Source organism: Dermacentor variabilis, chromosome 5 (assembly GCF_050947875.1).
Source record: "Dermacentor variabilis isolate Ectoservices chromosome 5, ASM5094787v1, whole genome shotgun sequence".
Classification (NCBI taxonomy): Eukaryota; Metazoa; Arthropoda; class Arachnida; order Ixodida; family Ixodidae; genus Dermacentor; species Dermacentor variabilis.
Window position 1 is genome coordinate 66,582,903 of NC_134572.1, and position 14,437 is coordinate 66,597,339.

At 42.2% G+C, this 14,437-nt stretch overlaps 1 protein-coding gene across 1 annotated transcript in view; it reads right to left on the bottom strand.

Moving 5' to 3' along the window:
- The window catches only part of Ppox (protoporphyrinogen oxidase), a 39,417-nt gene that overhangs the window by 12,514 nt on the left and 12,466 nt on the right, over positions 1 to 14,437 (bottom strand). The window contains exons 7-10 of the mRNA XM_075692683.1: positions 11,113 to 11,334; positions 7,496 to 7,556; positions 1,111 to 1,229; positions 443 to 556 (exon numbers count right to left, since the gene is read on the bottom strand). Of these exons, the coding sequence (XP_075548798.1) occupies positions 443 to 556; positions 1,111 to 1,229; positions 7,496 to 7,556; positions 11,113 to 11,334 (516 nt within the window). The remainder of the gene's footprint in view (positions 1 to 442; positions 557 to 1,110; positions 1,230 to 7,495; positions 7,557 to 11,112; positions 11,335 to 14,437) is intronic.

The window sequence follows — 14,437 nt, forward strand, 5'->3', positions numbered from 1 at the left end:
GCAATCAAATGATGGCATGATGTAAGAGACAAGGGCAAGTAAAACAACACTAGCAATGTCTGGTTTTCCATACACTGCAATGTTAAATTATCATTCCTAATTAACTTGCTTAGTGTCCTATGCGCATAAGCAACATAAATGTGGAAATAATGAATGCAAGTATGCTTCTGGCATGAGCATGAGTTTTTGCAGTGTCATGCACAATCACATAAATTATTTTTGACTAGAGTGGTAAGTAAGAAAGTAAACTTTACTTCTATTTATACATTGTCAGCTTACATTTGGCTTAATCTTGCCAGCTTACATTTGGCTTAATTTATTTAATCCTGTCATTTTCATGGTATCTGGTTAGATACAGCATCTACAAATTTTGCAGAAGGAATGGATGAGTGCACTTGCAAACATAGAAAGTACGTAAGCCACATAGTTAACAGTTTCTCACCGTGATGCGGGTCTTCGTGTCATACTGGCCATCATGCTCAGGAAAACAGCAGGAGTCAAAGCTGATGTTGAGCAAGTGAGGAACTTCAAAGGAAGGAACCATGACCCCTGAGAACTAAAAAGACAAAAGGAGAAGAATTCAATTTAATAATGACACGTGAATATACTCGCCACACTGGCACACAAGTTTTGATCACTGCGCTTTCACAAATCCTGTCTCACCAGCTTATAGACCCACTACAACATACAGAGACTACACTAATAAATAGAAAATCAGACATCCACCCGTTCGAAGAAAATGCTACAAAGGAAACCCATACGGGTTTCTCGAAAGAAAAACCTCGCAGTTGAAAAAAAATTCGTCCTGGTCTGGGACTCGAACCCGGGACCATCGTCTTTCCGGGGCAGCTGCTCTACCATCTGAGCTAACCAGGCGGCAGGGCGAAGTCGAATTTGTCAACTCAAAGCACAGGCAACAGTTTGACGTAATAGTTCTGCGGAAACCCGCAAGGTGGAGAGAAGTAATTAATAAAGGAAAAATCAGGCATCCACCCGTTCGCAGCAAATGGTACAAAGGAAAACCATACGGGTTCCTCGAAAGAAAAACCTTGCAGTTGAAGAAATTCTCTTCTCTTAAGGACTGCAAAGTAATGTGAAGTGAAGACTTGCCTTATGGGAAAGCAACTGACCCTTGAACTCCAAGTTGACAGTTGCTATGTGGACAGACGGTATAGACAGAAGAGACTGAGCAAGCTCTGGCCAATCATGGATCAGTAGTTGGGACAGCTCTGCAAGTTCAGACCAAATATGAACTGTAGCAAGCCAGCACAGAAAACAACACAAAAACAGTAGAACAAGTGACACAATGCCTTGAAGTGCACACAAGTGCTTATTCATACAATAGACACACATACAGTACAGTTCTCTTAAAAAATGCCCCTGAAACAGATTTAGCTTTACGTAGCTTTGAAACGATGGGCTACATAAAAAAGAAGATATTTATAAACATGGCTAAAAGTCCACTCTTCTAAACCATGGTTGCCTCCATAAGCACGTAGCTAAAGCTATGTTTCAACTTCTAGGCACTGCATTGTCCAGGGATGTTTGTTGTCTCCTTGCAGTAGGTTTCGACGAGAACCATTACTTCTCTTAATACACCTTGTTCATTCTGATGCATTCTTTACCATTACTGTGGCAATGGCAGCCCTGACATAAGGATTAGGAGTGCTTCTGGCATCTTCCAGCATGTGGTAAACCATGCACCTCACATTCGCTAAGAAGAGGCATGGTTTGCCAAAACTGATGGTGTGGAGATGAAGTGCAACATTTGCTAGCCCCAGCGTGGCTGGTGTATGGGAGTTCCACATTCCTATCACTTTCAAGCCATAACATATATAGTTGCATTTAATGGTTTCTTAACAGGGTTTGGAACTACCCCTCGGGCTTGGTGAAAAAAACACAGTCTGCGCATAGCATACTCTGTTGTGAACATCTCAGCGCAATTTCGCAGTCATGTGTGGCACGTGAAGCTCCCAAGCAGAACACAAATCACCTTTTTCTGAAACACCCTCTTTCCAAACAATGCTTTATCCTCACCAATTTTAAAGCCTTCAGCGGCTTGCATTTGTCATCATATGCAAGATTCTCATAGATGGCTGCTATCGGCTGATAGCTGACATTAATCAAGAAGGGTGTTTGGATCACTGCACTTGTTCCAACTGTTACTGTGTATATTTATTGATACAGTTTAATAGACAGGCTGAAGTAAGTGAAAATCTGTATTTCAAATTTTGATAAGAATTACGTACATCTGGAATTACGATTAACCGTACTGTTATACGCTACTGTTCGGCTGTGCTTGCTTAAGAAAAAATTAAAATTTGGCCACAATGCTTATCAGTGTTATAGCCGTCAGGTCTCGCTAATTTCGGTTAGTTTTAAACACTATACTAGCCTCAAACCTTGCGAAACTTAAGGTCACAGATATGCATGCCAGCACACAATCACTCCTGTATTCTCTGGCTAGAGAAGTTGGCTGACTTCACTTCGTATTGAGTATCGGCGGCACTTCAAAATGTGCAAATGGGATGCGGCTACTATCAGTTGGTCAAGCTGGTGCAGGACAAAGCTGGTGCGTGCCACATAGCATGGCCAGACTAGAGCACATGAGCGCAAGCACGCACTCCAGCCCTGTCGTGCACACACCAAACGTTGCACTATACACTGCAGTTAGCCACTACAGTTGCATGTAGCTGCGTCTGCAGCATAGTGTAGATATCACGGTCACCACAGGGTGCAGTGATAAGCCCACTGCAGCTCACTGAGGACAGCTGCATGCTCTGGGGACATATTCTTGGACCATCGCTTTTGGCAATTTCACTTTCAGAGTGTGCTTATTGGCTGGTCGAGCAAAACCAGATCAGCTGATTGGCTGGTTGAGCACTGTGACACGCGAAGGTGATAACATCGCCGAATGTGATAGTCCAAGAATACATCCCCTGATTGGTATCTGTACGTGACGTGACTCTAGGTGGCACAGCTAGTGGGCACGAGCACTAATATGTTGTCTGGTTACCGAGTTCCACACCTTCGAGGTGCATCGCCATCATGTTCAAAGTTTGTTACATTAGGAATCCTTTCAATGCAAGTCCACAGTGTGGCATCTATCGGTTAGCTGATGTGTGCGCTGCCGACGTACTCGCATGAATGAATATAAAGATGACGTTTTGTTCGATTCTTGGAATTGGTGTGATTTCCACAGAGATAAGTTCAAAATGAAATGTGCTGCTTCCCACTTGGTGCAAGAAAACACAGCCGCATGTAGCTATTTAGTACACAGTAGCACAGCTAAGCAATGAAACACTGTGAACTCAAGCATAAGTTGAGGGATAGCCTCTGAGTTTGGCACGTCATAGGCGCCAAAATCAGAAGTAGTGGCATCTACGTGAACATCCAAAATAAAATTTGAACTGTGCGCCGCGGTGACATTTAGTAGGCGGGGCGTTGTGGGCACCACCCCACTCCCCCGTAGCCTTTGCGGTGCAAGGCATTGCAGAAGGAGAGGGAGCACCGTGACGGAAATCAAAGGTGATCTTTGATTGCCAATGACTCTACTAATGCTGAACGCACTGAAGTACTTTTTGCTGCAAAGTATGTACTCTGGAAATAGTGTATCTCAACACCAAATGCATTTCTTCTATAAAAAGTGGTTCAGAACCTCCTTGAAGGATTGAGCCACTAGCTAATGCAAGAAAATCCCTTCCTTGTCCAATAGGCACTGATCCCTACAATAGTAGCAGAATTGTTTTTCTCTCCTTTTCTCACTTCCTCCCCTTCCTCTATGCTGCCCGACAACTCTTCCTTTGTACACATAACACCCGTGAGCACAAATGTGCGTACACAAGCAGCAGTAGATGATTCTCATTTTCGGCCAGAAGTACACCACTGATTTGAAGAGTTACCTATGCTTATTGTCCTTGTGGCATCATATATTATTGGCAAACATTACTGTACCTTCATGTCTAAGACCCAGTTTCCCACTTTCAAGGAGTATACTATGGTGCATCATGGACAAGTAATGGGGTACCGAGGCCAAATTTACAGGGAAAAAAAATGAAACTAGAGGTGAAATACAGTATTTTTCTACATATAACTTGCCATCGTGTATAACACACACCCTCAACTACAACAGCCTGAAAAGACAAAAAAAAATGCACATATCACCCGGAAATAAATTCACACAACAGCGTTCTAATCTTTGTAAAAAGTCTCCACTTGTGGATGCACAACTTGTCCACGCTGTACCTTCAGTCAGCAGCTCTGTTCTCCATCACGTTGGTGACACTGATAATCTTCAGCTTCTGCTGTGTGGTTAAGGACTGCTGTTGAGTGCAGCTCATCATAATCTGAGAATCCGAGTTTTGGTTGACCGGCACTGTCTACCCTATTTGCTGACTACTAAGCGTGATATAGTGACATGAAAATACAAGAATGGGAGACCATGAAAGAGGGCAGAAGGAAGCTTAACACAGGAGGGTGGGAAGAGGGTGAGTTCCCCTAGGATATAACAAAACTTTAGGTAGTGGAGTATGCTGTTTTAAAGTGTGGCTCCATGACAGCGCAATGTACACTGCCTTGCACCTTTAGACAAATTAGCATATAACCTGCACTCCAACTTCACTTTAAAATTTTAAAAATTATTGGTGTGGATTATACACACAAAAATATGATCTTGTCACATAGTAGTGACAGTGAAGAACACAGCAGTAAAACTGTGAATGAGGAAACTAAGTTTTAATTGGGCGAAGCTGTGCCCACAAAAACAGGCTACACTCAAAGCACAACGATAGCGGCGAACAGGGTCGGCAATTGCCTAAATGTGATCAGCGGGTCAAGCACGTCACTCGTCGAAAGTTCTAGTGTAATCGTTGGTGCCCGCATAGTTTCCAGAAACTACTACACAATTCATGACAGGCATGCAATCTGATAATACAAGGTTCAGTGAGAAATCCAAGGAAAACATGAGGAAGGCGGCAAATGGAAATTCAAGATGATGAGCAAAACGAGAACAAGGTAAAAGCAAAAGCCAAGGTTTCGACAAGTGGACTTGTCGCCTTGAAAAAGACGAGTCCACTTGTTGAAACGTTGGCTCCTGCTTTTACCTTGTTCTCATTTTGTTCAAGGTTCGGTGAGAACATAGAATGAACGATAACATTTGCATAATTTTCAAATCATGCAGGCATGTCTTGCGCTGAGCAATAACGTTTAACCTTTGTTATCTGGTGAACATCGGTCACCGGAGAAGAATAAGCTAGCACACCTGTCAATAGGACAACTTCAAAAGAAAATCACAAGTTCACAATCACAAGACGAATTATCAGATATAATGAAATAAATCTAAAATGTTTCTCGCCCGTACAACCATGTAATGAATACATGTTTATAATGAATATTGAATATAACGAAGGTATTTTTGTGTTAGATGCAGATTTGTTATAACAAGGCTCAACTATATTTGCACGCTCAATCAATTCTACGGACATGCAAGAATAGTCCATGCCTGATTAGGATACCATGCTATACTTGCATAGAATGCACTATCAAAGACAAATGATACATAAACAAATTAGAGCTAACCAGAATTTATTATCTGATTTACATTTTTTTCATTCACGTGATGATAGCATGATTTTGGCTTGTACGATAAGTACAATGGCTACAGTATTGTAGAAGATTGGCTATGAAGCACCGTGCAATTGCGCTCTCAAGTTATTAACAGATTATAAGAGATATTAAATTCTAAATATAAGCACCATGCAAGTGATTTTGTGTGCGATAGGGACGAGTGACATGTCCACTTGTTTCCTACAAGTAGAACCCCATACGAGCAACCACTTCGAGCAGCGTCTCCCCGGTGTTGCCGATATGAGGGCAAAAATACGCACCAAAATTGGCGCGACGCAGGCTCTAATAATTTAAGTTGATTTGTTTTGCTGTACAGAGCAGCATAACATATATCTGAAGGTCTTGCAGTAGGTTTTTTTATCCTTGCATGCATCGAAATTTGGTTGTTTGCTCGTTCTGTGCGATAACGAATACACTCTACGCTCGTTACAGTGGACCTGCGTACAACAGACTTTTGGATATAACGGACCATACATTAACCTTAGTTTGCTCCACCTATTTCTTTAACGCAACGAAGTTCGATTTTAACGGACCGTGGTACAACGGATTATTGGCTACAGCAGACGAAATTAGCAGCAATTTTTGTCAAAATCGTGCTTTTGTCGTGTCAACATGGGCTGACAACTGACTCGCGAGGGTCAGCCAATGATCGCAGCTAAATATCGCACGCGTGAGGGAGAAAGGCGGGGCAGAAGCGCACCGTCTTCTTTCACGTGCGAGGCACGGGGGGGAGAGGCGAGGGTGAGTGTGGGTTCTACTCTGGCGGCTGCTGCTTACAGTGCGGCCTCGCGGGCATCATATCTTGAAAGCGATCTGCGATGTGGACAAAGTGCGCCCTGTGCCAGTAGCTTCGTATGCGCTGTGCTTTCAACATTTAGTTTAGTTTGCATTGAAGCAAGAGACAGAATGAAGGTCAATTCGCTCACTGCTGCTACCGCGCTTCCTCGTTTTAATGATCTGACAGCAACTTTCCGCGGTCATCAGTGAGATGTGTTCATATTTATCTGCGCGCACGTGACACCGTGCTTGTTAATATAGTTAGTGAGAATGTTTACAACTTCATACAGCCAATAAACCTACTATCCTTACTTCGCATAGCTGTCCAATAATTTGCTACTGCAATCGATGCTTCGCCTCTCGGGTGAAACTGCGACTTTTTTTGCTTGTTTTTTTACTTTAGACATTCGTCCCTCACACTTTCCAATAAGGTTGTTAGACATTACGACAAAAGTTTCGTAAGTGAGGCGTTTCGGATATTACAGACTTCAGATGAAACAGACATTTTTTGTTGGATCATCAGGGTTCATTGTAATGAGAGTCGACTGTAGTATGTTACTGATGTACATCCTGTTCCAGCTTCGTGCTATTGGCTAGTTGCTCATAGCACTTCCGGGTGACGAGTGACAAATTCTAGATTTCTAGAACCGAGCTATCGAGTCACAAGAATAAGCAATCCGATCATGCATCGCTTGAAGCCGTTGCTCATCGCTGTCGTGCACAAAATCACCCACATAGGGTTTGGGCTTCATGCTTTCTGACTGGCATTTAGTGATTTGTTTACAACAAAATTGATTACGTAGGCATGCTGGCATGGTTTGGATGAATGTTTATTGAACATTCAAAACATTATCCTCGTTATTCCAGCCTACTTTTCTGTACTAGTTTGCTGCAACTAACCGCCTCTTTTGCATGTCCATGCTCTAACCTTGCCATGTTACATACATATGTAGCACAAAAAATCAATGTACATGCTACACAAAACTAAGCTTCATCAATCAGTCTAAATTGCAATATAAAGGCAAGTAGGCTATGAGGATATAACCCAGAATACAAAAGCTATAATGCAAGTACACCAACATGTGGGTCTTACTTCGTGCTGGAATGCAGCTGAAGATGTGATCCACAGGCATTGCTAACTCTGCAAATGATACCTGAGACAGAGAAAGAGAATATAAACACTTAACCACATATTGTACATTGCACAGCAGCTAAGAAGAAAACGTAAGAATACATATGCATCACCACAGAAGAGTCATAGTAGTCAAAAACAGCTTGACAGAATTAATGAATGAATTAACATACTTTGTTTCAATTATTCCAATTGGCTCAGTCTCACTTGTTCGAAAAGTTTCCAGATTATCTTCAAGTTTTCACAGATGCATCTGTACACGACAGTCAGGGCACCTCTGCAGGTTTTTACTGCCCTTCAACTCAAGTACGACGTATCTTTCAAATACCTCATCCAACTTCGTCAACAACTGCGGAACTAGCAATTAATGTTGCACTGAAATACGTGCAAGAGGAGTTAATTACATCGAAGGCTGTCATCTTTACGGACTCCCGTGCTGCCCTTAGAAGGTTACAACGCAGTGAGCTTGATTGTCCACTTGTGCGCAGCATTAATGACTCTGCGAGCAAAATTACATCACGTGGGATATCTCTCGTTGCTCAATGGATACCTTCACACGTAGGAATCACCGGAAATGAAGAGGCTGATCGGCTCGCTTCAAGTTGCGTTCATAACAACTGTGACTGCCCAGAAATTTTGTGCAAGCTTGATGACGCTCGTCTGCTGATTCGTCGCCACCTATTCAAGCAGCATCCAGATCAGCACGTCGCAAATGGAACGTTCCCGCCCCGTGTTCGTGGTCGAGGCTTGCCTCGTCGCGCTAGAGCAAAACTGCTCAAGCTGAGGGTTGGTTGCGTGAACGTGCACGAACGTTTATACAGACAAGGGCGTGCGGAAAGTCCACTATGTACGTCTTGTGGGTGCTACGAGACACTTCAGTACCTTATATTTGAGTGTCCCGCTTTCAGTGCGCAGCGCATGTCGCTAGTGAGAAACTATCATCTCCTTGGCTTGCGGTGTGCGACACTCGAGGAATGTTTATACCCCAGTGGCTGTGCATCTAAACGTGATCAGGCCCATCGCGCCCTACTAACCTTTATAGAACTAACTAACTTAGGTTCACGTTTGTAGTATGAACATTCAACATTCTGCAGTAGCGTGACCTTCAGTGACTGGCCCTACTGTGTGTGATCAGTACTGTACCCTAACGCTTCTTCCTTCGAAGATGGGAGGTGGCGGGTTCAAACACCTTGTAGTGTATATTGTGAACCGACTACCGGTGAAACGGTGATCACGTGCAGCTTTAGTTGGCGTCTCATCGTGGAGAACACAATTAGCCGCATAGCGAACTAGCCATGAATGTGGTTGATAATTGTGGAGGCTGTTCCACGCGGCGTCACTTTAATTCTGGCTGCAGAGTTCTACTTTAGTCTTTAGATTTGTCCTGTTGCTCTCCTTTCCTCTTTCCTTTTTCCTCCCCTCCTTCCTATCTTCCATTTCTGTCTTGCTGTCACCTCCCTTCAGAAGAGTAGGCAGGCGTTGTGCCCCTTCCGGTGGCAGTTGCCAGCCTGCTCCTCGCTTTCCCTTTTCTGTTACCTGTGTATATGTGTATATGTGTTCAAAACAAATAATAATAATTCAATTGCTGCACAAGAACCGTGGCATAGCAGAAAGCTGTGAATAATGCAGCTTGATGGAACCATAATAGAAGGAGGGACGTTGTTGCCAGCTGCAAGCAGAGAGACTTAATCTTCTGAACATTGGCCAGTGCTAGCACATCTAAGCAGATTGCTGGAACTCACAGGAATGTGAATGCACTGCATCTCCATCAATACAACTCTTTGCTGCTGCCGCTACAATTCTGTTCAGCTTACTTAGAAGGAAGGACAGAGCGTATCTAATGACACACAATGAGAGCGCTTAGCACTTGAAGACAAACAAGGCGAGTTGTGACCAGCAGTCAGTGATCTGCTTGTGGTGAGGTTTTATCACACGGTGACAGCAACTGAGCTTCCGTGAGGCCACACTGCTCAGCATGATTGTCAAATGAGCAGAGAAATGCGTGCTCAATCTTGTGCCTGTTTCATTAAGGATTGGCTATTAGCATAAGCACTGATGGTGCACACCAACAGAAACTTGCACTTTTATTGTGTTAATAAAAAAAACACAGACAAAAAAAAGAAAACATATAGACTGACTGATACTGTGACAGAACACTAGCCATTATGCATACAAAGTGGCTGCTCTCAATGTTTGCATGACAGAATGCATGCTGCAAAACAAGAATGAGTTCAATGTATATATATATATATATATATATATATATATATATATATATATATATATATATATATATATATATATATATATATATATATATATACATATATATATATATATATATATATATATATATATATATATATATATATATATATATATATATATATTTCTTTACACTAGGCCATCATCATGAGCACTTGTCGACATTATAAGCGAAAGAAAAGAAACCTGAAGGCCAGAAACCTGTTAGCTATGGAGACAAAATATCAAATTATTGTATAATAAGTGCAATAGGGAGATATCCTCTCTCTTATTATTGTCAGTGGTACATTTGACTAATATGTTTGCTCACCTTAAGCATGCAGCTCTGGCTAAAAAGAATCAACGTGTTTCTTTGCTAAAAGTAGGCTTGACTTCTCACTATAGTCTCCAATTTAATGGGCACTGTATGCCATAACATATTAAATTCTGTGCAGAATTTTTTGCATTCTTTAAGGCAATATGCACTGCATGAGAGAACCTTGATTAGCAGCACAGAACATCGGCACAAGTCATACTACTCCCAAAAAATTCATTTTTCGTTCATTGATAGTCGTCTATCCACTAGCAGTAAGTCACAGCACAGATACTTCGACAACTCCCCATGCCATTATCGTAAATTTTGTGAACAGTGGATATGTTGATAGATTGTGCCTGGACCAAGAGGCCAGTGCATGAAAAAAAGGTGGGAAACATCTACTTCAGTCTCAAAGATGATGACAAGTGCAGTAACTAGGCCCTCTTATTAGCATGCCTAATATATGCTACCCCAATCCCAAGGACAAATCTACTGTAACCTCAATGAGATGGCCACAAGCGTCATTTGTTGCAGTGCAGACAAAGCTGAAGACATACGCCGTGACCAGCAGTGTCAAGCTAAGAAAGAGCAACAGCATTTTTCTTTATCTGGTGAAGTGCTGCTCATATCCCGTCGTTTACCAAATATTATAGCTGCCACTTCTACGTCTAAGCTTGGAGCAATAGCCATTGTTTAGCAAGTAGCCTACCAAAACATTGATGAATCGGTAAGGTCATACAAACTGTTTTTCTATATAACATAGAAACAGCACTGATCCATTTCCAAGTACCATTACTTCATCTTCAGTTCTTTTTTGCCTTGTCAATCACACTCCCCACTGATTCTAGTTAACCCTTTGTCTTGCTGTGCAACACCATGTTGCCAAGCTTGACACTCAGTGCAGTGAAGAGCACTCAATCACAGTGATACTTAATTTGCCTATTTATACTTATACTTTATTTACCTAACTTACACTTATACTTACACTTATACTCTATTTGCCTAACTGCACACTCACCAAGACTCGGCCCTCCGAACTTGGTTTCAATGACACATTGGCTTCATTGACATACACATGGACGTTGGGTGCTGCGTCCAGCTTTTCTGCGAGAGTATCACACAGCTGCTGCAGGCCACGGCGTAGGCTCCACACGGACCATCCAATAGAGCGGGCAACCAAGCTGTCAGCACCACCTTCATCCATTTTCAGCATGTTGACAGTATGCTGGGCCTCGTTGGTCTGCAGAAGGCAACGAAAGTTCTCCAGCATGAGATGCAGGCGAGAACCATCTAGCAGTTGCTTCGCGTTAATTCACAGAGACATGTTTTTGTGACTTGTCGCCATGGCAACATGAAGCCAAGTGTAGCAGTAGTTTCCATTCATAACACTGGTGGTGAGTGTCTCCTTTGGTGGCCCTTTATAATGTTTTCTTTGAAATGTCTCCCAGCTTTTTTTGGCCACAGGGCTCTGCTGCTGCTGCTGTCTTACCAAATAGCTCTAACAAAGAAAATAAAACAATTACATATCCAATGAGGGGTTGAACCCACGTCTCCCAGCACAACAGTCCAATACTCCAGACAGTGAACCAGAATCTCATGCCAATGCCATGTAACTAACTCCTTGAGACCATTGGTGCTTGCCCCACATCCACATTTTACATGTGTGCGCATGCTCGTTTACATTAGGCCACAGACACAGGAATGAAATGGACAAATAGTATGAATAATAGTCAACCTTACCACAGTATTTCATGTCATGTTGAAAGAAACACATGCACCTTTCCTAAACATTCTTCCCTTGACAAACACCAAGCATTGCATCTGTCTACATGACATCACTGCGTGAACATCTCACAGTGTGCATTTGCATAAACTGCTGTTTGCATTCGGGCATAGACTGTGAATAGTGTGTCGTGCATAAGCATAAACAGTGCATGATATTGAAGTTGTGACTTGTGTAGTGCATAAACAAACAAAGCATGAAACTGCATGTACAGAATGACAATAAAGGCAATCTTCTGGGTTGTATTTAGTTTTGAAACATTTCATTAACTGCTTCATTAAAGCTCTGCTTCACACATGTTCCAACACGTGTGTTGGATCAGCATAGTTATTTTCAAGGTGTTAAACAAACACAGGGCTCTAGCTAGCCTGTAAACGTATCAATATGTAGTGCCTGCTAGTGGCGTCGCTACATATATCTCTTCCCCTTGTTCCACTGCTATTTATGCAGTTTCACAGATTTACAGACTTTGCTGAACTTTTTCCACATGCCTTGTATGTTTTTCTTTAGAACTTCCCTTTTGTTATCCCATTGCGCATTGGGGATAGAGCTATGTAGCAATGCCACTAGTGGATGCTCACGATGGATGAAAAAGATTACGACTGGCTCGGCATGAGCTAGAGAAGACAATGTTTCAAGCTACCAGATCACGACAAGAGCCTGCTGCTCTGCTGGCCAGCCGCCACTGTTATTCACTGCTGCTCACAATAAAAAGCAAACAACTGCCCCTGCTGGCAGCCTAAAATTCTTTACGGAAATACCTAGTTACAGTAAATGTGGATGGCAGTAACAATGCTGGTAGCGACATCTTGTGGTAGCGACATTTTGTCCAACAATGCCCAAAATAATTTTGTATTGTGCAGGTGTTTTTACTGAAGTAATATAAAGCAACAGGAATGCATATTGTTGATTGTGCCACTGCTGACACTTTACACCAGCTGATAAATAGAATATGATTGGTCACGGCAATATTAATTCTGTGTCCTCTATGGTTAAACTCTTTTGTCACATGTTGGCACCATGAACCCAGCTGCTCACGTTTACACCTCCCTACAACCCGGCATTCTGTAAACGGTAGTTATGTGTACGCACAATCTAGAACTCTCTAATGTATGTCCACTCAAACCAACTTATAATAATATTTAAGTGACAAGGAAATCCCATTGTTATAACTGATAACTGTTACAACAGGGTTGCACGAAAAAAGCAGAGGGGACAAACAATCAAACATTTTAATTAGACAAAGAAAAGTAGAGTTGAAATTACTTATACATTATTGGTCTCAACAATACTTGGTTTAACAATGAGCAGCGAGAAAGTTATCTACCAGTGTGAACTTTTGTGTGTTTTCTATGGTAAAATACACCACTACAATGTTCCTAAATGTACTACAATGTCCTCATGCTGCATTACTGACTATGGCATTTAAATCTGGCTACTGCTTGTCTAGGGTGAAAAGAAAAAGGATGTGAAATCTAAGCAAAGAAGAAAATCGCCAGCCACTTCACCACACCCAGCTTTGTGCCTTGCAACCTGCATGGCATGCCTTCGTCGCCCCTCCAGTCTCCCTTCCACCCCTCCGACATTGGCAAGAGGGTGAATGGGAAACAGGAGAAGGTGCACGAGGTTGGCGACGCAATGCGACAAGACAAAGATGTGCTGCACGGGGCACGCGGCACAAGGTGAGTGTGCCAAAGTGGCTCACATTTTTTAATGTGAAAACACTTAGTCAGAATGTTAAAAATTTAGCACTCTTGCTGAGGACAGCTATGGGAGGCTAAACTTCTCATTATTTGTGGTAACACCTACGGCTACAAAACGCAACAAGCTGGATTCATCACAATAGCTGCAGACCACACACATCATGTTGCCAGTGACAGCACATGCAGATGGGGGTGAGCAATGCACAGTTAGAGTTCCTTTTTCAATTCTCAGTAACACTTGCCTTCACAAAGAAACATGCTGTTCATGTCTGGTTCTGTAGATTGCATTGCAGTTTCAGCCTATGCATTTCAACTGCATTTGCAATTGCATCTGCAATATGCATTTCAAATGCATATTGCAAACTGCAATATGCATTTCAACTGGGTTACAGTAAATTAACATGCTTCTGAAAGACTTGTAAGATATGTTTTTATTATGAAAGGGCCAACTTTTGCAACATCAGTAGTATTAACAATACTAAAATCTTTGTGTACTTATTTTTTTAACAATCACCAATGCAACCGGTGTCACATGTCATCTTGTCTCGCCATGTTGCACCATGCTGGCAAAGTGCTACTAAGAAAGATGAAATGCACTGGACACAATTGTTCAGCTATTCCTAGTTTATCATTTTAACTGAGAGCAGAGAGACCAATATGGTTATACACATGAAAAGCTGAGCTATTAGTGTACATTTTAACTTGAAATTTCAATTTGAAATCGCTGCCTCTTAGTCGCTCCCATCAACAGCGGCCGCCATTTTGGCGTCGATTGTGTAGCGTTAGGAAATGCAGGGACAGTGCTGTGTCATCTGCTCCAAAACAGTTTGAAACAACATTGCATATTTTGCTCTACA